General features: G+C 42.2%; 1 protein-coding gene across 4 annotated transcripts in view; it reads left to right on the top strand.

Annotated features, from left to right (window-relative positions):
• Positions 1–22,992, top strand: part of DLC1 (DLC1 Rho GTPase activating protein) — a 401,847-nt gene that overhangs the window by 366,340 nt on the left and 12,515 nt on the right. For all 4 annotated transcript variants that reach the window (XM_029226249.1, XM_029226251.1, XM_029226250.1 and 1 more), the window contains 5 exons: positions 6,724–6,795; positions 12,010–12,091; positions 17,892–17,955; positions 19,672–21,095; positions 21,575–21,751. In XM_029226249.1, coding sequence (XP_029082082.1) covers positions 6,724–6,795; positions 12,010–12,091; positions 17,892–17,955; positions 19,672–21,095; positions 21,575–21,751 — 1,819 coding nt within the window. The remainder of the gene's footprint in view (positions 1–6,723; positions 6,796–12,009; positions 12,092–17,891; positions 17,956–19,671; positions 21,096–21,574; positions 21,752–22,992) is intronic.

Raw genomic sequence — 22,992 nt, 5'->3', positions numbered from 1 at the left:
TTTTTCTCCTCTCCTTTCTTCCTTCCCTCCCTCCCTCCCTCCCTTCCTTCCTTCCTTCCTTCCTCCTTCCTCCTTCCTTCCTTCTTTCCTTCCTTTCTCTTTAAGAAAAAGCTGTGTGAGAATAGTGTATTTCAAATGGATTGCTTTGGGAGGTAACAAATAGTATTTTTTAAAATAGAGCGGGAAAATGTAAGACTGCATTACTTATTGTAAGTGTTATTTGGGGAAACTTGTTTCAGTTTTGTATATGCTTATACACACACGTGTGGGTGCATGTATACACATATGCATATATGTGTGTGCCAGGTTACAATGTAAAACGTGTTTCTTATGGTGGATCCTGGTCTGAAAAATTAAGACAACTTCACTAGAAGAAAATCACATTGCAGTTTATTTATTTATGTAATACTTATTTGTCGAGTAACTACTATGTGCGCTACCCTGTTGGCAGTGCTTGGGGTATATCAAAGAGTAAAACAGGCAAAGAAACTGGCCTCTTGCGAGTTTGCAGAGGGGTGAGACAAAATAAACACAATAAACGTTTTGGAAGAAGAAAAAATAAAGCAGGAAAGGGGGCGTGGGGTGTGTGAGATCAGTAAGGCTGGATCAGTTAGCCGGAGGTAGATGGGGTGACAGAAGGGGTAGAGGAATGAGGTGGGATGGGTGGGCCATCGTTAGACCTCTGGCTCTCACCTGTGAAGTGGGGATTCTTTGGTGCTGCCCACACAGGGTCCCTTGGGACTTAAATACAGGGATCTCAGAAGAGCCCTTAGGAAACCAGTTCATTCCTAAGTAGAGGATCATCTGACATCGTGCCCTCAACTGTGAATTACCTTTCCCTTTGGCTTCCAGCTTCGGGGCAGGAACCTGTGCCTTTGATTGTCCCTGAGCACAGCTGGCAGCACAGACAGTGGATGTTCAATAAATAAATATTGAGTTAAGGGGGGAAATGAAGGGTGATTGGCTTCACGTAAATGTGTGGCTGTACTAGAATATATCTGAAGGTGGATTGGGGTCAGCTCCTGTGAGGCCAGATGGCCTAGAAACTGAATTAGTATTGACCGGTCTTCCAAAAGCTTCCTAACTGGTTTCTTTCAGAATAGGCACAGCAAATGTTTAGAATTTTTTTAGGCTTCTGAGGGTAGGAATGTTGCTAGTGGCTAGTCATAATCTTTGCTGTGATTAGATAACAGAAGAGTTTAATAAATATTAATATATATGTTGTGCTATCTGACTTAGCCCAACCAGGAATTCACTTTACATAGGTAACTCCCGATAACCAGTCTTTGACAGTGTATGTGTTGAACATTTATTTTTATTAATTGCAAAGAGACAGGGGTTTAAGTTGTAGTTTTCTAAGTCTGTCTTTGAAGAAAGGGAAATTTTAATGGGTTCTTTTCCTTCAAACAAATGTATGTGTGCTTCCAATGTGGAAAAAGTAGTCTTTCAGGATATACAAATGAATTAAGAAGCTTCTGGTATTTGCACCTCACCATACGAGGAGGGTGGGGGAGAGGGGTTGATGGGGCGCAGAGGGGGAATTTGTTTGCGGCAGGAGAGAGAAGAGCTAAGAACTTGATGTGTTAAGAGAGCATATGCATCCTGCGAACCCCAAGGAATTCAGGAAGATGGGAGCAGAGCTTGCATTTGGAGACCTTCCAGGAGCGGAATGGCTGGGCAGAGGCCGAGTTAAGAGGGCTGCGGCTCTGCTGAGGAGTGGGGACTGTATTGTATGTGAAAGGCAGTGGAGAGTCATGGAAGAATTCTAAGCAGAGGAGTGACGTGATGAATTATGTATTTCATACAAATCAATCCAGGGCTCAGGAACCCTTTGGACTAGGATACATTTCTTGGGGGCAGGGGTTATCAGAGAGTTCAGTTGGAAGGCTGTTAGGATAATTGGGGAAGAAAGAGTCTGGGATAAAGGCATGCAAAGAAACGTTGTCTGGTTCAGTGGTTCCCAATCCTGGCTACCTTTACATTTACTTAGGAGCTTTTTTAAAAAGATGTTGTTTGGGCCCTCCCTAGATGGAGAAAATCAGAATACCTGGGAGTGGATAGTGGTGGGTGGTTTTAGAAAGCTCCCCAAGGTGATGCCTACTAGGATCCAAGGCTCAGAGCCACTGAGATCAAGTGTCTGAGGCTGTGGTTTGCTTCTCTGCCCTGTGAAACCCTGTGCCCGGGGAGGTTAAGCTGTTGGTGCCCAGCTGTACGGCAGTCCTGTAAAATTGGCCACCTTAACGGAGGTGAGAGAACTGATCATTTGAAGTAATTACTCCTCCATTTGAAGGAATTTTTGTGACCAGGGCAGGCATCTTGGTTTAGATCAGAAAGCACTGCCTGCCTTCACACAGTTGACGTGCTTCTCCATGGCTGTAAGAACATCAACATTTCCATGGATCTTTGCCTGCAAGTCTGCCATAGTTGGGGGAATCCAAGGAATCTAGAAAATGTTTGAATTTTCTTACATTCCTCCAATTCCTTAGAATTTTATTTAAGAGGTAAAGTCCATGGAGCATTTGCCTTGAGCCCTGATTTCAGGAGCACATTGCAAAGAAGGCAGGAAGCAAGCACGAGGGTTCGCACTGTGAAGGTAGAGGAAAGGGAAGATGGAAGTAATCACATCCTGCTTCGACCCGATTGCCATTGCTCAGCCGCTAAGATCAGCGAGTTCAGCGGAATGATGACGGTGTTGGGGAATTTCTGTTTAACTTACTGTTGAGAGGTAAGGGGAAGATAGGGTCATCCCATCATGCCAGGAAGCATGCAAATATGGCCTAATGGTTCCCAAGCCTTACACCAAAAGTGTCCTGAACCTCATTCATCTAATACAACTAATTATTAAAGGTGGCTCCAATAAAAATTTCCTGTTTCCTCCTTCACACATTTGTCTGCTGTTTGCTAAGAGAAAACCCAAGTCTAAAAGTGTCATTGTATTTCCACTGTGTTTCCAGTTTCTGATGGCGCTTCTGCCTGGTGGGGAATGTTTTTTAAAAATCGTGCTGATAGTTTTTCATTCGACCACTGAAGGAAAAGCCACACCTTGAGAACTGGTTAGAGGCCTCCAAAAACAGGCATGGGGAGTTAAAGTGACAGCAGTACTGCAATGTTTACCTGGTTTTGTTTAATATTTTAAATGTTGTTCACTGTTGCATATTTTTTCAGGAAAATCCGGTGTTGCTCAATTCTGCAAGCCTTAGCTCTCTTGTTCACTAGGGCATTTGAATGGAAAGGAAGCTTGTTTTCGAGGAGAGCTGGTTGTTCCTCCACTTGTTTCTTCATCTGCATATCTTGGGGATGATATTCCCAACCCATGTGGGATGATATTTGCAACCCACGTGTTAGGATCAGTATGAGGAGTCAAGGAATTCATATGCCTTAAGTACTTAAACTGGGCCTTGTGCACAGTCAGCGCTCAAGAAAAGTTAGCCATTGACAGAATTATCAGGAGGCATCTGGGAAGACTTCCTAGAGGAGGTGGCGCTTGGACTAGGCCTTGAAGGATAATGAGGGGATAGGAGAGAACTTCCAGCCAGGGATGTGTGGGGAGATGAGGAAGGGCCAAGTTTACTTTGGCTGGGGTATGGAGGGAGTACAGGGAGCTGAACAATTCATTTGGATGCCACATGGAGAACCTTGAAAACGTAGGGAGATATTTAGACTTGATTTTCTAAGCAGTGGAGCTCCAGGGAAGTTTTTGCAGGAGAGACGAGATCAAAACTGTAATGCAGGAAGTTTGATGAGGCAGGGTTGGTGGCTGGAGTCTCAGAGAGGAGAGAATTGGAAACTTGGAGTTTCAGTTAGGATAAGAGTCAAAGTTGTGGCCTGGATCCAGGGAACTAGAAGGGGTAAATCCCTACCTGACCTGGATGTAGACATAGGTTCATTTCATGTTAAATAAAATGGAAATACTGATTTTTTAAAAAATCAGTACTTAGATTGTTATCATTTTCACTTGGTAACTGGAAAGGGGTGGGAGTGAAGTCAGTAACTGTCTCATTTATTAAAAAATCAGTGACAGTTGGGCTTCCCTGGTGGCGCAGTGGTTGAGAGTCCGCCTGCCGATGCAGGGGAAACGGGTTCGTGCCCCGGTCTGGGAGGATCCCACGTGGCACGGAGCGGCTGGGCCCGTGAGCCATGGCCGCTGAGCCTGCGCGTCCGGAGCCTGTGCTCCGCAACGGGAGAGGCCACAACCGCGAGAGGCCCGCGTATCGCAAAAAAAAGAAAAAAATCAGTGACAGCTTTTTACAATTTTTACAATTTTCTAATTCTGATTTCTATAGGAACAGTGGGTTTAAGTTCTCTTTTATTATTATGCAGCCTAAGTTTTCATGAATGGACTTTGTTAAACGTGAACTAGATACAGGCTTGTCTGTTTCCCATGGTTTCATATCTAAAAGAAAGACATTCTCATCTACCTTAGGGAAAGGAAAAGGCAGGTAAAATTACTAATCTCTGTAGTTCTTGGAAGTGCTGCTTTTTAGCCATTGTAGACCTTTCATTAAATTATCTGCTGAAGAAGCAAACCTTGGCCTGTTCACATCATTTCTTTCTAACCAAGTGGCCCTAAGAAGAGTGGCTGTTTGAACACAGCTTTTTAGATCGATTTTGGTCATTTGGGAGCATTTCTTTTTGTAGGATGACAACACAGCAGTAGGCATTTATGTGTTCCTGAAGTTACGTGGGGCCTTAAGTGAGTAATATATGTGAAAACACTTTGTGATTTGTAAAGTATTATATAAATTTAAAGGTTTTTAGAAAAATAATACCTTATATCTTTCGTGCCTCTTGGCATGAAGCCATTTTAATAAGAAATCAGGAACGTTCTCTAAATAGGTGGTGATACTGGCTGGAGAATTGTGTCCAGTTAAGGTGTGTGTGTGTGTCTGTGTGTGTGTGTGCGCGCACATGCGCATGTGCACTGATCTGTTGTCATATCTGAGTATGACAGACAGAAAGGGTGTCCACAGAAAGGGTGGACGTTGAGAATTTCTGGCTACTCACCACTTATTAAGTAGAATATTTAGAAAGCGAATACATTTACTTTTTAGCAATCTGTTGTTCGATGTCTAACAATGTGTTCAGTGGAAATAACCTCCAGATAGTCAGAAGAAGTGAGATATTTAAAATATTTTTAAAAAACAAAACACTTAGCTTTTTTTCTTTCCATATCTATCTTTGAGCGAGGGCCATGGGAATAGAGAAAAAAGTAGTTTCCACATCCTTGAAAATAAAATGTTGAGCTTTTATATGTTTTTCCAGCAATATAGTTCTCTGGAAAATGTTTATGTTATGATTTTATATAAATCTGCATTAATTCCTTTCTGAAACAAGGTACGGTTATAAATACATGAAAAAATGTTAGCGCAGGTAATTCACATTGGACAATTCTATGATTTAGTACAAACATCGAGATTCTTACACATTCATGTCACTCTATCCTTCTTCCCCAAATTCAGTCCTGAATCTTGTGTTTTTTGATGCTACTTTCATCGCCACACTGAAAAGATTCATGAAAGTAATAAACCTTGCCGTGTCATTTATTGCTTCTCTGCTGCCATAATTGTTTTTGTTTGGGTATTAACTGACTCATCAGAAGGTAGCAGCAGGCTTTTGTCTTTGGCACGTTCGTTCAATAAGGACATTCCTACTTGCTTTAATGAATTTGAGTGTTCTTAATTCTTTTTCCTTTAAAGACCCAAGGAACTCATAAAATAATAGTTTAAAAAATGCTCTGAAACTATAAAGTTACTAGACAAAAGTGATATATACATACTTCTCCATGATGGACTGTCAACCTCCTATCTGGCTCAGAGGAGAGATGCATAATGAAGATTTGAATCTGGAATAAATTAAGCAATGTTGAGACATTTATAAATGAGTGAATAGCCTCACATACCTTAAGTACTCTAATGGTCTGAGGAAGGTGGGAAGAGGGTTGAAAGAATATTCTTTGTGCGAACTGAGAAACTAATGACTGTGCCGACCTCCTCTGTGCTAACGGGATTGTAAATAAGTGCTTGAGTGAATTTGAACGCAGGCGTGTCAGTTGCTCTTGGCCTTTCTGTTTATCAATACTATCTACAAGATGTTAACCACGGGGAAGTAGAAGCTTTATTAGGCATCTCAGCCTGCCAAGATTGTGGGGTTTATGGACTTAATGCCCTCCAGGGCCCCTGACCGCCCAGGCCTCTCTTACTGCCTGATGCACCGGAAGGCACACCTTCACAGCCGCTGGGCAGTTACACGCATCCCATTGGGTGGCAGAAGCTCAGTCCCTTTTGTCAACTTAGTGCTCTTCCAGGGTGTCAGATGTACTTGGTGGCCTTTTATTGACGTGAAAAGTAAAGCAAGTTAGTCCATCTAGGCCTAAAATTAATAATTATTTAATCCTTCTTCAACTTTCTCATTAAGCCCTGTTTTCTTAATCATTTATAACCAGAACACAGAAGCAGCACAGAGTAACTTACTGCTGGGACTCCATTTTTGTTTTTTGTCTTTTAAAGGAAAGATGGATAATTACATGTATTTTTTAAAGTCTGAAAAGATGCACAAAAATCGAAACCATTTGAATAAGTGGATTTTCTTTTTCGCTTTTTGCTTATCCCTTTTCAACAGATGTCGTCTTTTGCTTATATAACAAAACCAGAGTTTATTAAGGAAGAAGAAGTACGCTGAGTTACACATGACTAACATGTTTGTCTGTCCTCTGTTCTATTCTAGAAATTGAAGCCAAAGAAGCTTGTGATTGGCTACGGGCGGCAGGATTCCCCCAGTACGCCCAGTTGTATGAAGGTGAGCCGGGAATGCCATTCTTTTTTAATGGGCAAAATCATATCCTTGGTTCATGATTATAATTTTTTATAAGCTTTGCACTTTTTTTTTTAATTTTATTTTTAAATTTTTGGCTGCATTGGGTCTTCGTTGCTGTGTGCAGGCTTTCTCCAGTTGTGGCGAGCGGGGACTACTCTTCATTGTGGTGCACGGGCTTCTCATTGCGGTGGCTTCTCTTGTTGTGGAGCACAGGCTCTAGGCAAGTGGGCTTCAGTAGTTGCAGCACGTGGGCTCAGTAGTTGTGACACACGGGCTTAGTTGCTCCGCGGCATGTGGAATCTTCTTGGACCAGGGCTCGAACCCGTGTTCCCTGCGTTGGCAGGCGGATTTTTAACCGCTGTGTCACCAGGGAAGTCCCTCATGATTATTATTGATCTATGATTTATTTTCAGATATTTTATTATTTACTTAAATATTTCATTAAGGAACAGTGTGGCAACCACCCAAAACAGCTAGGACCTTGATAATAACACACCCACCTGTCTCCCATCCCTCTGCCACCCCCTAGCCACAGTAACCATCATCCTGAAACCTTGGTTTATCATTTCCTTGCTTTCCTTTTATATAGCTTTATTGCATTTCCCTAAAATAAATATTTTTATAAAGTTGTTTATCTTTATAAAAAGCGTATCATGCTCTATGTAATCTTGTACGATTTAATTTTTTCATTTATTATTGTTAAGGTTCTTCCATACTGTGTGTCCTCATAGTTCATCACCTTTGACTGCTGTGTAATACTCCATCGTGTGGATATGCCACAGTTTATCATATCCACACTCTGATTGGTGGGCATTTTGGGGTTTTTTTGTTTTGCTTTTATAAACTGTACTGTTGGGAATATTCTTGCACTCTTTCAGTACACGTGAAATAATTTATCTTGCGTGTATGCCTAAGACTAGCATTACTGGGTGATAGAGATGTATGTTCAACTTTATAATGCAAGTTTTTCAAAAGTTCCTGTACCACCTTTCACTCCTCCCTGTAATATATAAAGATCCTGTCTATCCACATGCTCTCAACCCTTGATATTGTCAGACTTTAATTTTTGCCAATCAAATGGGTATAAAATGATATCTTATGGATTTTGACTGCCATTTTCCTAATTTTTAATGATAAGGCACATTTCTTTGTGTCATCTGGCCATATATGTTTGCTCTTCTGTGAAATATCTGTTGCCCCTTTTTCCCCTGAGTTGATTGTGCTTTTTTTGATGATTTATAAGAGCTCTTTATTCTAAACACTAAGGCTTTGTTGGTCATGTGTCATAGATATCTTTCTCCGCTTTGTCATTAGGCTTTTCACTTTTCCATAGATTGCCATTTGATGAATATTATTTCTCCTATGTTATTTGGTTTTTTAATTAAGAAAAAATGGACCTTTTTTTAAAAATCAAGACCTAGGCTGACTTTTTACTAGTTCTTCGTCTTCTCGTTGGCGCTCTGGGCATTGCTCAGATGCTGAGACTGAGGACGATGAGCGCGTTGAGTCTCGCTCATGCCCTGAGCCTCAGGCTGCCCAGGGTGGGCAGAGTGTGCTCTGTGCAAGGCGAAGGGAAGAGGCTGTTTATTTAAAAGGGAGGCTTATTGTTCTCTACATGAAATCATTAATTCACGACTAATCACGAGTTGTGAACTCGTGAGCTCTATTTTATGGGTGATTTGCAAGCCAACGTTGGGTGGATAGTGAAGTGACTCCTACCTCGAGAATAAATGACTTCCGAGGCCTCTTCCAACTTGAGCATTCTTTGTTTCCTTAACTCTACTGAGATGACAGCACCTGGTGTCTCTCATTCATCCATCCCTCCATCTATCCATTCATCCATTCATCCCTCCATCCAGCCAGCCATCCATTCAGCTAATCAACAAGCCAGTATTAATTCTGCACCAACAGGGATGCCTACCACTGCGGTAGATGCTTCATATTTTATAGAAATAAATATTTTATTTTTTTATTTATAGAAATAAAACAGTTCATACGTCAGAGAAATTGCCAAAAATCTCAAAAAGCAAGCATAATATTGGTTAATTTACATTTAAAGAATACATCTTTTTTATTATCACTTAAGAGGAAGGAGATGCTGGGAGACATTTAGCCATGATGTGACAAAACTGCTGAAAGATCCAGGTTAAATGATGTCACTTCAGTCTTTTCACCAGGGATGTTCAACTCTTCTCACGATAAATAGTGATTTTAAAACGTGTCTTTTGCTCTTCCGTCCTTCTAGGATGGTAACAAGCAGGCTGCTTCCTGTAGCAATGGCAGTGGGCTCTCAATTGGAGCTGGTGGTCACCAGCATCCTTCTTTAACACACGAGCAAAATGCCATGAACCCGTACTAAGAACAGATACAGGTTTTCAGCTTGGAAATGCTAGCGTGGTCGGCAGGGATATAGAGGGGGTGGGGGTGCTCCCCGGAAGCAAACTGGGGCGAGACCACAGAGTCCGTTTTACTTCCCTGGCTCACTCGGCTAGTTTAGTTCCTTACCTCGTTTATAATGCCTGCCCTTCCTCATTGTAGCCCAGACTGAACTTAAGATATTTCTCCATGAAGATGGGTTTAAAATTATTTTATAGTTAGACTATGTAGAATATCTTACTCTTTCCTCCATTTCAGAGAATATCTCCAATTCCTTTTGCTTTTTTTCTTTCGTCTTTCTTTTTTTTTTGAGGTGTTTGGTTAACCTGCATGTTTATTATGGTGGAGTTGCTTATCCTTCCTTTGGGAGAATTTTTGACCTGTTGCCGTTTACAGCATCTCTGTCTCTCAGTAGAGCTTTGGTGGCGGTGGGGTGCGGATCAGCATTCTATTGGATTTTCAGTTCACAGCTCTACTGGAGATAAGGAAGGATAATTACATTTGCAGTGGTAGTAACATGCTGTCCTTTTGTTCTTGTGTTTTGAAATTAAATTTCCTTCAATTATGTCAAGTTTTGGTGTTGATTTGCTGCCAAGAAGCCCTTTCTTGTGATGTGTATGTTTGCTAAGATCCAGTTCCGGTCTGTGTCTTACATCTTTCCAAATCCTAAAATGCAGACTGTATTTTCACAAGTTACATTTTGGGGTCCCTTGACATTTATAAGTCTTTTGAAGCATAAACCTACTTTTGAAGTTATACTGTACATTGTTCTGAGCATTTATAATTTCTCCCCTTCATCCTACCCCTATGTGCAGGGTGGGTACACACACACCACATGCCATCCCACTCATTCCTTGATTCCTGTTTACCTTTATTTCGGTCCTTGACAATATAAACATCCTGCCCTTAAACCCAAGCTGAAAGATTAAATCCTAACCTGAAGAACTCTGAGAAATACTGAAAAAAAAAAAAAAAGATGTAATTATTTCACTCTTCTCTTGAATTTAGTCCCTACCTATCCTAGAATTTTTTTTTTTTTTTAACAGAATTTTAAAGTTAATTTGGATCAGGAAAGTAAAATACAGCTCTGGGTACACTGAGTTAGGAATTGCTAAAATAACAGAGTTGCTTTCTCCGATGCATGTAACAGGCATGTGAGCTTTACGATTTACATTTATTAAGTATTAAAAATATATTTTTTAATATCAGCTCTGTCCTTTAATACTTAGAGTGTAGGTTATCTGTTCAAAGTGAAATACAGTTGCCAGAACCTTCAAACAGCTTTACAGTCTGGCTTGCTTCTATTTACTAATAGTTTACATTCACTTTAAGTCTTCTCTTTTATTGCCACTATAGTGGTGCCACTAACCATTTGCCTAAGAGACTTGGTCTATAAGGTAATGAAGAGATAAATCCTGTGATACTGAACTTTATGAATTCCTTCATAAATCTTTAGGCTCTAGCTACTTCGTTGGTCTGCCTGTCTTCCCATTCAGAGAACAGGATCACTAATCTAATGCTAGCCTTCAGACAAAAGAATAGACCACAATACTCATTATGTTAGTTTCCAACATTATTTAAAAAAAAAAAAAAAAAGGTACTCATAAGTGTAGTCTCTGGAAAATAGATGACCAAGAATAAGGAGCTCCATACCATCCTGTAAAACCAATGATCCTAAGTTAGAAACCATAAAAACATAAGGAACAGTCATGTGCTCCCTAGTCAACCCCAGAAGGAGAACATTGTTAGCTACTTGCATCTCCAAAACTACCAATAGCCATGTCTGTTCCAGTATGCAGCATTAGCCATTTGGGGAGCCAAAGCGAGTTTTTGGTTCTGTTAATCCTGGTGTCCTGCGGTGCTCTTATTTTGCCTATTCCTGACCCACAGAGTTGCATAGCAGGACTCTCCCTCATGATATTTTATAAGCGTTTTACTAGGAAGGCCCATTATTTACCCTAAGTGCTTGGAACACCAAAGAGGGATAACTTGCTTTTATCTAGTGGCAATTCCAGAGCTGTTGCAAATTTCCGCAGAGGGGCTGCTGGTCTTCTTCCTCCCTACTCTTCCTGGAGTGTATTTATCAACAAGGGACAGAGAAGGGAATTCTTTCATTGAGTTGACTGTTCCCCTCTTTTTGCTTTTCGATTTTAATAGAACTTACGTGTTCTTAGAGTAGTGAACTCTTCCAAGGATGAAAGGATTTGGGATTCTATTGTTCTACAGCTGCTTTAGAGCTGGTCTTTTGTTTTAGTGGGAGTTATATAAACTCCTGAAAACCCATATGGAAGTGCTAGTATTTGTTTAAAAATAGCACATCCTTAATTCTCGTTAGCTTTTGATGTCATGCAAATGGTTGGATTCCATTGACAACTACCATAGTTCTCTAGATCTTTCCTTGGCCCGGTTTTCTGTGACCTCTTCCCTGATCAGATGTGAGCAAAGACACACATGGGAGGGAAAAAACAGCCACATTACCGCGAACATCCTTCTGGTGTTCATTCTGGTTTAAATTATAATTTTCATGGCAGAGGTCTGTTGCCTGCTGATGTGTTTAAAGGTGGAACAGTGTTTTGAACCACTTATCTTTGACAACAGACAATCTGAGTCTGCAGACCACTTTATTCCAAGCTCCTTTAGGACACTGATGAAATTGTCTTAAGCTGCTTTACATACCCACAGCACTTGATAGGGAGTGAAGTGTCCTGCAAACAGTAAGTATTCAATAAATTACCTTGTTTTCTTTCCTCTGCTAAACTGGGCTGGATTGGCAAGAGCTTGGGTGCTCAATAAACGTATTTGTTTTTATTTTTCCTATAGATCTCCTGTTCCCCATTGATATTTCCTTGGTCAAGAGAGAGCATGATTTTTTGGACAGAGATGCTATTGAGGCTTTATGCAGGTAAAAGGAAATACTTTGAGTGTTTTCTTTCTCCTTTCTTCTTTTTAAAGAACATAGTACTTATCACTGATGAGATTGCTTTTGTTCTAAATATGTCAGGATTTTGATCCATAAATGGATATAGTGATTTACTTCATTATAAATCACAGGCCTTTTGATTAGAATAAGTAACTTCCTGTCATTTAGTATTGCCATTCAAATAGCACTGTCCTGGAATGTGCTCATACGACTGCTAGAGCAGATAATGTCCAGGAAGTTTGGAAACTTGGAATAGGGGGGTTAAGGCAGTGCAGTCCCAGCCAGGTCCCCTCGCCAACTCAGAGCCGCTGTTGTATTGAATGGAAATGACGCTCAGAGGGACAGATGGAAGTAGGGGCTGTGGCAGGCTAGAGGCAGGAGGGCCGTTGCTTGAATTCCAGGAAAGCATCTCCGCAACTCTTCAGCTTCCCCAGGCACACCGTCCTAACAGTACGGTTAACTAAGGCTGTAAAGTAACTCAGCACAGCCTTTAACTTAAAGTAGACAGGAGCAAAGGAGCATTGATGGGAAATGTGAACAAAACTGTTCAGAAACCCATGTTCGTGTTGCTGGTGGATCTTCAGGCTGAGGAGCAGCTTGCAGGGTTTAACGAAATGGAAGTAATAAAACACGCAGCAAAAAATGACAGGACACTGATACTCCTCTCTGACTCTTCATGACATATTATTCATTTTAAGTTAATCATCCTTTGAATTTTTCTCAAAACCTATAAACCATCAAAGCTGAACTCTGGAGAAAGAAAATTATACACGGACAAAATTCACTTGTCGATTTGATCGTAAAATTAAAACAATTTTCTTTTAATTTCAATATTAATTTTAACTTGGAAAAACATCATTAAGGTTGAATGGCACCCGGGATTTATTTCCCCTTTATAGGCAAAGAATGCAGTTGTAGCTTTGTGAAAGTACTATTTTTGCCTCTCTTATGTAATACAGTGTTTTTTGAAGCACTTAAGTTAAGCAGGGTTTTAGGGGAAGATAGGTAGGATGTTTAAAATGGAATAATAGACTAGTTCTCCTGGCTTAAGAAAGAAAAAAATGTCACATTAACCACAGAAATACTGTCACTTTTCAAATCCAATGGAATGATTGCTTAGAAATGTCCAGGGTTTGTACACTTTTTCTGGAAGAAACTTAATTCCAACTCCCCACCCCACTCCCTAGAGTGTAATATCATAGCTATGTCATCTGGAATGAAAAAATTTCACCAACACAGTTTAGGAGAGAAAGAGTCTGCATCTGGAATATAAACTACTCCAGACATTTTTGAAATGTTTGAATGCTTAGCTGCGGAGCAGAATTAATTTCTTTTCAGTTCATCATGGGTGATAATGCATAGAGATGACATCACTCCTAAGATGTAACCTAGGAAATATTTACTAGGTTACTGCGTCAGATCATGCATTTCACACATTTCAAGCTACTTAGTGAGCGTGCCCTCTGAACAGCAGCAACAGCTTAGGAATTCCTGGGTCATAAAAATATCACTGCAGCATTGCAGCCCAAAGGGATCGTGATTAGATTCTTGAATTTCTTTTTCTTTTTTTTAAATATCAGTTTGAAACGTAGTTACCCTCTTCTGGGGATAAGGGCATCCTCCGTTCTTTGTGATTTACACTGGCTACACTGGCTCTTAACGCCATCAGAGAAGCTGCCTCCCTTTAAAAGGAGTAAATCTATACTCTTAGATCTTTTGCGAAAAGAAAAGCCTGAAAACAACTAGACCTTGATCTCTTTGGATTCTGCAAGTGTATTCTGATTCGGCTTCAGTTTCTCTTATGTGTAGAATAATATCTCATAGGTTAAATGTAAGAAGGAAATGCAGTGATGGATGTCAAGTGCTTTAAAAATTATTAGGCCTAAAACCGACACCCAGAGTTGAGTATGTGGAGAAAGGCTTGAGGTTGGGGTCAGAATTCACAGGAACAGTCATCAGCTTGTTTGTAATGGAAAACCCAAGGTCTCTTGTCCACGTGTTTGCATAAATAGACTTCTCATGGCAAATGATTTTCCTTCGAGAGGGCTAAACAAATGTTCTGAAGAAAAAGGTGGGGACAGGCATCTTCCTTGAAAATGCACTACAGGTCCTGAGCTGTCAGCAGAGTAGTTGAGGATTGAGGATACTTGTTTAACTGATCATGTGATATTCATCTCATCTGCTAGACTGGCCTCTTCCATGTACTCTCTCAGCCCATGAAATTCAAAGGGCCAGCAAATCTTGAATCTACAGTGTTGTTTGAAATTTTGCCTTGTCATTTGTCAAGTTTTTTTCTAGACGGACGGACTTTTTTGTAGACCTCCATCTTTTGCCTTGTTGAAATATTTTGAGCAGTTGATTTTAAATATATACGGTAATATAGTTACAAAAACGCAGCTGAAAAGTTTTACCTTAATAAAATATTATTAAATATTTAATATTTTTACTTTAAGTAAAACATTTTTAGATTTGTTTTGAACGAAATAATTGTTACATGGTTTCTCTTTCCTGCCGCCCCCCTACCCCAGCTCCCCCCCCCACACACGGATGGAGTACTCCCATGTACACACTAGTATACACTCCCATGTTCTGCTTAATGATTATTATAAACATTCATGTACTTATAACTTTTGCAGATCTTAAAGCTCCTTTGGTCAAAAATCTGGTAGGAGCTGATCTCTTAAAATAGTCTACTTAGAGCAGAAAACTTGTAGCTTAATGTTTTCTTGAGAATGTTAATGGTACTGTCTTCAATAGTTTGCAATGACCAAAAGTTGTAAGTATGCAACTACTAGATTTTTTGGGTTTAGATTGCTAACCAACATTCTTACACACACACTTGTAAGGGATAAACGTACTTGTTTCCTTGGAGAGATTGGCTTTTGTCCCAATCTTGCTCGCTTTGCTGTATAATCCAACCCTGATGATAAGGCCCAGATTCTGAGAGTATCACATTCAGTATTAATGCTGGAGGAGTAATTCGCTTGTCTTGTATACAGGTGATAATGCAAACTGTGACCTACTCTTACAATACCTTTTATGAAATGTTCTTTCTCTTTATAGCTTCTGAAAAATATCCCATCTCGCTATCTTCCTTTGGGATTACAACTGACTCCTATGAGTACAGCAAAGAATTATGCAAATAAGGTGATAATCATGTAATGACAAATAGATATCCGTAGTATCATCTCCAGTCTGCACTTTATTGTAAAACAGCCCTTGAAGTGCCTAAGCTCTGTGAAGCAGCTGGCCACATAGTAGATTTCAACTACGTTACTGTTTTGGTCCTATTCAAAGAAAAGCAATTGCATTATTGCCAAGAAAATATCTTTAAGGATTGGAACAATTTTTATTTGTCAGGTCTACTTGGGAAATCCTTCCTTTTTCCTTTCTCACTTCTCTTCTGCTTTCCCTGTTTTCACTTGGAATACTTGAGGCCCGGATCCCTGCCTGCCATGCTTTTATCAGGGCGCTTGCGGCTCCCTCCAGCAAAGCTCTTGAACCTTTGATGGCTCACCCTGTGCTCCCTCCCCCCTCAGAGCAGAGTACAAGTTGCCCAGCAGATAAGACTGACACATTCCTGAGGAGCTGAGCCAGTGAGGGCCCTGTGGGGTGGGAAAGGCCAGGGCTTCTGGACAGACAGTGGGAGATACCAGTGTTCTGCCACTCACTGGAGGGAGCCATACTTAGGATAGAAGCTGCTCCCATGTATTATCATGATTAACATTTATTTTAGAAAGGAATGCAGAAGATATTGTTTTTGAGGGCCAGAGCCACCATGTTTTAGTCATGTGGCCTTGGACAAGGTTTGTGTCCACTCCAAGCCCCCATTTCCTCATCTATAAAATGAAGATAAATAGTAATATCTGTACCATAGGGTTGTTGTGAGGATCAAGACGAAATAACACACATGAGGCTCCAGGCACAATGCCTGACCTAGAACGCAGCCCCGACTCGGCAAGCCAGAACTACTACCTCGTGTCTGTAACGTCTCTAAATCGGTAACATCCCACCACTTTGGAGGTTCCTAGGGGTCAAATGAATCCCACGGAGACCTCGGGGAATAACTTCTGGGCTTCAGTCTCAAAGCGCCATTAGCTTGGTGCTACGGATAGAAGAAGGTAACACTGACCTTTACAAAAATGACCTCCTTGGCCCTTTCTGTTTGACTCAAATCTGGAGCTTGTGAAGCAAGTCCCTCCCCCACCCCTACAGGCATCCACGCCTAGTAAACTGGGTTATAAACACCCCTCAACCATTACAGCCCAAATGATGTCAAGTGGGTATTTGATTAACAGGTTTGATTAATGAAACCCAGACCTAAGACTAGCTGTGACCCTCCCGATTCTTTAAATCTTAAAAATATTGGAGAACTAAAACACTGTGGGTAGAAGTCATTTAAGTCATGGATGCCCCTTAGAGAAGGACTTTGTATCCACTCGTTTTAATGTCTGTGGATGTTTTTTTTTAGTTATTTGTTTTCTTTCCCTTTCCATCATGAGAGAGAATTTTCCTGAACATAGGTGCTCTGGGTTATCTTTGTTTATCCTATAAGCAGGCTACCACATAATCTGTGAAATCAAAGGCAGTCTTATCAGCAGGCAAAAATACTTTCTACCCTCCTGCATCGAAGTTGTTAGACAGGCTGCAAGAACAGGATCAGAAAGATAGAGCCTTGAAGAGGGCTCATGGTCAGTTTGAGTTTGTGGGAATTAAATGCGCTTGTCCTGTGGAAGTGGAAGAATTGCAATCTTAGGAAAAATTGGAAAACTGATGGTACCAGACAGCAGATAGGTTAAAGGTCCGTTTGAGGAAGACTAAGAGATGATCATCTGGAAGATGTTAGAAAGAACTGGGGCTTGAAAAGCTGTCCTGCAGACTTTTACGTGCCATTTATTCCTGCACATGTAAAGGGCTTCTTTTTTTCAGCTATTTCATTACTTACCATTGAGGTGGGTTATGTTTTGTTTTTTTTAAGTACTTCATTTTCAGTGAAGCTAAATTACTTTCCTCATTTTAAATTATTACCCTTTGGAAGGGGTAAAAAATATTCAGAGTAAAAATGTGACTTCTGTTCCAAAGAAGAATCTGATTCAAGTGCTTATGTTTGAACTCTTAAAGATGTTGACCCTTGAAGCTGAAGTATACAGATTTTTAAATTAGTCATTTGTGCTGTTGCTGCGACTATACCATGCATTATCCTGTCCTGTATGGGAAGTTGTAAAAAAAGAATTGGGTGTTAAAGAGGGCTCACATTTCTATACAGAACTTACTGCATTTTTTAACAGGCTGTCTAAGGTTATTATTTGTCAGAGATTATTTTTATATTTAAATTTTTATTTGAGATAGAATACACTTTATTTACGAACAACTCTGCTTGGTTCCTTGTTCATGTTTCTTTTTCTGTGAAAGAAGACATCACTGCCTTTTATTTCTTGGCACTGGGTGGAGATACCTAATGATTCAACCTGGGGGTTGTTGAAAGAATAACTGTCCTCATTGAGGGTTGTTTGTTCTGTGAGGAATAAGAGGCACCAGACAGAACCACCACAGTGTGCCATTTTACTATAAAATAGTAATATTAAATTTAAATGGGAAAACTTGTGAAACATAAATATTTTTAGACTATTCACTTTTTAAAGAAGTTTCAAGTACTCTTCTATATTATAGATATTAATGGATTCAAGGAAACTCGATTAAACACGTCAGCTGTTTGGAAAAAATATTTATCCACCCATCAGTGGTTTCCTGTCTCTGCTAATGTTATTTCTTTGCTCTGTAGGCGTCTGAATACTTTAAACAAATGCGCGGTGATGAAGCTGGAAATTAGTCCTCATCGGAAGAGAGTGAGTATATAAAATGTATAGCATGGTGGGAGGAAAGGGGGCAGATCAAAAACTGGGTTATGAATTTTGTGATAGATTTTGTCTCTCAAACTCTTACTTCCGTGGTCCAAAAATATCGACATTTTAAATGTTATAATCCAGTCAGGTTTACCAAAAGCTGTGTGGCCTTATGTAGTTGAAACCAAGAGCTGCAGCCAGCCAATAAATTGTGTCTTGCCTGCTGTTTTTGATCTGAAAAGATCATCTGTGATTTTTGCCTCATTAGCTCAATGCCTATGACATATTAAACGGATGAGGCTTAAGGAATTCCGGTGGATTTTGCATTGCCTCCTTACAGAAATTAAAGCTGAAGTTCTTGGGAACTCTGTCTTCCCATATGTAACAGTAACTGTGTTTTGAAGCCGTAGGGATGGCAGTGAAGGCTGGCTGGTAGGATATGGAAGAATAATAGAGATTTGGAGGGAGAAAAGGAATGAGAGGAGGAAGACGGAGGACAGGAAATCCCACACATTCTAGTGAAATGGTGGCACATAACTGATTCAGATGGTATTTTCTTCTGCGTATGAAATGTGAGGACGTCTTACGAGATCTTAGGAGAGAAGAGGTGGGTGTAGTAGTGGGAGTGAGTGTCACAAATTAGAGTAAACAGGAGTAAGTTTGGTCAAAGAACATATTTCTGACTGTTCAGAGTACCCATTTTAATTATCTAACCTACAGCAAGTTGCCTTCTTGGGGGAGTTAAACCTTTTAAACAAATGAGCTGGAACCTCACACCCGCTGAGCTGTGGAGAGGAGCCTGCAAGTCAGCGTTTAATGCTCTCCAGTCACTGTCCTGGGACACTCTGGTCACAGGAGATTCTCCACACCAGTGGGAAGGACATGCTTCACACTGAACTGTGCCTTTTGATATCCCGCCTCAAGGGCTTTGATGCAGTAGTCTGTCACACGGTAACCCTGAGTCCCACCAGTAAATCAGGCATCAGCAGCGGAGATGTTACTTCGTGTTTGTGAATGTTACGTGCTGTCAGAACTGGGTACTTGTGAAGCCTTGTTAAAAGGCTGGAGCATGTCTGAGGTTGAAACGTCACAGGACACTTGTGGCATTAACTCTGGTTCCCGTGTTGGTGGGGGAGGGAACGAAAAGGAACAGGTAAGAGGCTGAGAAGTACCCACTGACCCACTGAAGAGATGGGATGGCTCACCTTGCTTTGTGTCTCCGTTAATCTGTTAGAGGAGACCTTGTGTACTTTTAGGGTAGCTAGAGATTTCGGTTACCCCTCTTCTTAAAGTGTTTGAAAACCACCATTTTAATTGCAAAAGGGAATATAAACACATACTATCAACAGACAGCAAAATTAAAGGCAGACCAGAGGGAGTCCTACCCATTGCTAACTCCAGTTCAAAATACTTTACATGCCTGGAATTTTCACAGATCTCAGAGGTTTCCTCTGTGAGCAGTTAAAGAGCAGCCTATAGATCCCAGTGTTTCCATTAAATAACTCCTATTTCGCTTGAAACACATGGTCAGGCTTTTTCCTGTTAAATTCTTTACATACATCTTGGTTATTTTTTAAAAATAATAAACTAAAGATGCAAGGAGGGAAGTGACACGGCTGGCGTTATGATCAGTCTCCTGGCCCCTGGCCCTTGGCGCACATACTGCCCCCTGCGGCCTGCCAGTCCCAGGGGATGAGCGGTTCCGTTCTGTCTCTGCAGAGTGAGGATTCGGACGAGGATGAGCCTTGCGCAATAAGCGCCAAATGGACTTTCCAGAGGGACAGCAAGAGGTGGTCCCGGCTTGAAGAGTTCGATGTCTTTTCTCCAAAGCAGGACCCCGTCCCTGGGTCCCCAGACGATCCCCACCTGAAGAACGCCCCCAGCCGTGAAAGCGTGCTGACGGACCTCAGCGAGCGCCAGGAGGTGGCTTCTGTCCGCAGCCTCAGCAGCACCAGCAGCCTCGCCACGCAAGCGACCCACCTCGGGGGCGCGGCGACGGCCCGGACTAACTCCGTCACCAGCGTCTGCTCCTCCGGCACCTTCGTAGGCAACGATGACTCCTTCTGCAGCCTGCCCTCTCCCAAGGAACTGTCCAGCTTCAGCTTCAGCGTGAAAGGCCACGAGAAGAACACCAAGTCCAAGACGCACAGCCTGCTGAAACGCATGGAGAGCCTGAAGCTCAAGGGCTCCCACCACAGCAAGCACAAGGTGCCGTCCAAGCTGGGGCTGATCATCAGCGGGCCCATCCTGCAGGAGGGGGTGGACGAGGAGAAGCTCAAGCAGCTGAACTGCGTGGAGATCTCCGCCCTCAACGGCAACCGCATCAACGTCCCCGTGGTGCGGAAGAGGAGCGTCTCCAACTCCACGCAGACGAGCAGCAGCAGCAGCCAGTCGGAGACCAGCAGCAACGTCAGCACGCCCAGTCCCGTCACCAGGACCCGGAGCCTCAGTGCCTGCAACAAGCGGGGAGGCATGTACCTAGAGGGCTTCGATCCGTTCAATCAGTCCACATTCAACAACGTTATGGAACAGAACTTTAAAAACTGCGAGAGCTACCCGGAGGACGCGGTGTTCTACATCCCAGAAGATCACAAGCCTGGCACTTTCCCCAAAGCCCTCTCCAACGGCAACTTCTCTCCCTCAGGGAATAACAGCTCTGTGAACTGGAGGACTGGAAGCTTCCACGGCCCTGGCCATATGAGCCTGAGGAGGGAAAACAGCAGCGACAGCCCCAAGGAGCTTAAGAGACGCAATTCCTCAAGCTCCATGACCAGCCGCCTGAGTATCTATGACAACGTGCCCGGCTCCATCCTCTATTCCAGTTCCGGTGACCTGGCCGACCTGGAGAACGAGGACATCTTCCCCGAGCTGGACGACATCCTCTACCACGTGAAGGGGATGCAGAGGATAGTCAACCAGTGGTCGGAGAAATTTTCAGACGAGGGAGACTCAGACTCGGCCCTGGACTCGGTCTCTCCATGCCCGTCCTCGCCCAAGCAGATACACCTGGACGTCGACAATGACCGAGCCACCCCCAGCGACCTGGACAGCACGGGCAACTCACTGAACGAACCCGAGGAGCCCTCAGACATCCCGGAAAGGAGGGATTCTGGGGTCGGGGCCTCCCTGACTAGGTCCAGCAGGTAAGAACTTTTCTTCCCTTCTCCACCCAGTTTGAGGAGGAGGGATCAGAAGGAGGCTGCTTCTGCTTGTTGCGTAGGGAGGCGGGAATAAGTCTGACATTCACAGCCACGAAAGTTGCTAAGGAAAGTGACAGACGGGGAAATCCTACCACCCTAAAAGAGTGAACACTGTTCAGTGGGTACCAGAGCTTCAGTTTGGGAAGATGAATGAAGTAAGTTCTGTGGATGGATGGTACGGATGGTTGTACCACACTGTGGATGTACTTAATACTTAATGTATTTAACTGTGCACTCAAAGTGGTTGACAGTAAATTTTATGTTATATATATTTTACCACAGGGGTAAAAAAAAAGACTGGAATGGAAGTTGAGTCTTCTCAGTTCCTAAGATAAGAGGCCGGTGAGCGGCCCACTGCTGACTCTGCATCGACCCATTAAAAAGCTTTCGTCCTCACTCACATTCCCCGCCTTCTCTCGCAGGCACAGGCTGAGATGGCACAGTTTCCAGAGCTCTCATCGGCCGAGCTTAAACTCTGTATCGCTGCAGATTAACTGCCAATCTGTGGCCCAGATGAACCTGCTGCAGAAATACTCCCTCCTGAAGTTGACCGCCCTGCTGGAGAAATACACGCCTTCTAATAAGCATGGTTTTAGCTGGTAAGGGTTTAAACTGTCCAGTGAACTGTATTTGAAAATGTTCTCAACCAGTGCTCTCCCAACACTGAGGATGTGACAGTTGCATCCTGGATCTTTAGTCCATCATCCTAATGCCGTCAGTTTCTGCACTCTTGAGGCTACCTTTGACCCTGCTTAAGCCAAGATAGCTTTAGGGAGTTTCCATCAGGTCTGGTTGAGTTTTCAGTGCCAGTTGATGGGATGAGCATGCTCGACTCTTCCATCTCATCGTCCAGGCGCTTCCGTCCCAGTGGTGGGAATAGCCCACCACAGGCAAATACACGTACAGGATCAGATCATAATTGGGAAGGAAGGGAAGAAAACTGTTTAGGTCATAAGGTGTTATGAGACCAACTTTGAAATGCTTCATGTACAGTACCTGGTTTTGTACCCCTCTTTGTGCACATTTTTAGAAATCATTTTTGATGTGAGTATTTGCAGCATCACAAGAATCTACCTGAACTAAAGAGTTTAGTTTTGTTTTTTCCAACAGACTCTTAAGCAGTGGATAATCATTTTAAGGAATTCACCACTCTAAGATATCATAGACTAAAATAATATACGAAGATAACATTTATTGAGCTGTCCATACTTTCAGAAGTATGGCCCTTGGTGTGTATGGTGTGAGATGCAGACTGTCGGGCTGGATGGGTCATGGATAGGACCCATTATGTGCATATTTTAATTTTCCTACTGAGTGCAAAGCAGAGAAATGTCTCTACATTGACATCCCAGCTCATTCAGCACTGTCAGCTGTGTATCCTGAAGTCTTTTCGCCAGTCCAAGTGTTCATTATCCAGTTGCACAATTACCGCTCTTTATAAAAATGGAGACGTGGCCCAATTCATGAGTAGCGCTCGGTAGCAAACCAGAGAGTCAGCGGAGCAATGTAACCCTTCTCTCTCCAGCTCCTCCCCTCCTTGGGACTCATAGTGAGGTTAACTTGGGCATCAAGGCATCTCCTGTTCAAAGGCTGTTATTATGGGAGCCCTGCTAAATACAGAAGTTGTTTGTTCTGAATGACAGAAATAAGTATTGACTGGTTTATCCCCACATGCTTCAGATTCTCGGTGGAGATCGTAATGTGTTCCTTGCACATTCCGCCGCTGGGCTTTTCTCCCCCGACAAAGCGAGTATTATGCACACTTATAGCCGTGATACCATATACTTAACTGTATGGAAACACAAATTTGGCTGTGTGCTTCAGTTTCACCTTTCCTAGA

The sequence above is a fragment of the Monodon monoceros genome, unplaced genomic scaffold (genome assembly GCF_005190385.1).
Source record: "Monodon monoceros isolate NGI ecotype Baffin Bay Population unplaced genomic scaffold, NGI_Narwhal_1 Super_Scaffold_17, whole genome shotgun sequence".
NCBI classification, from domain to species: Eukaryota; Metazoa; Chordata; class Mammalia; order Artiodactyla; family Monodontidae; genus Monodon; species Monodon monoceros.
The sequence above is the reverse complement of the archived record's forward strand: the minus strand, read 5'-3'. Positions and strand labels throughout refer to the sequence as shown.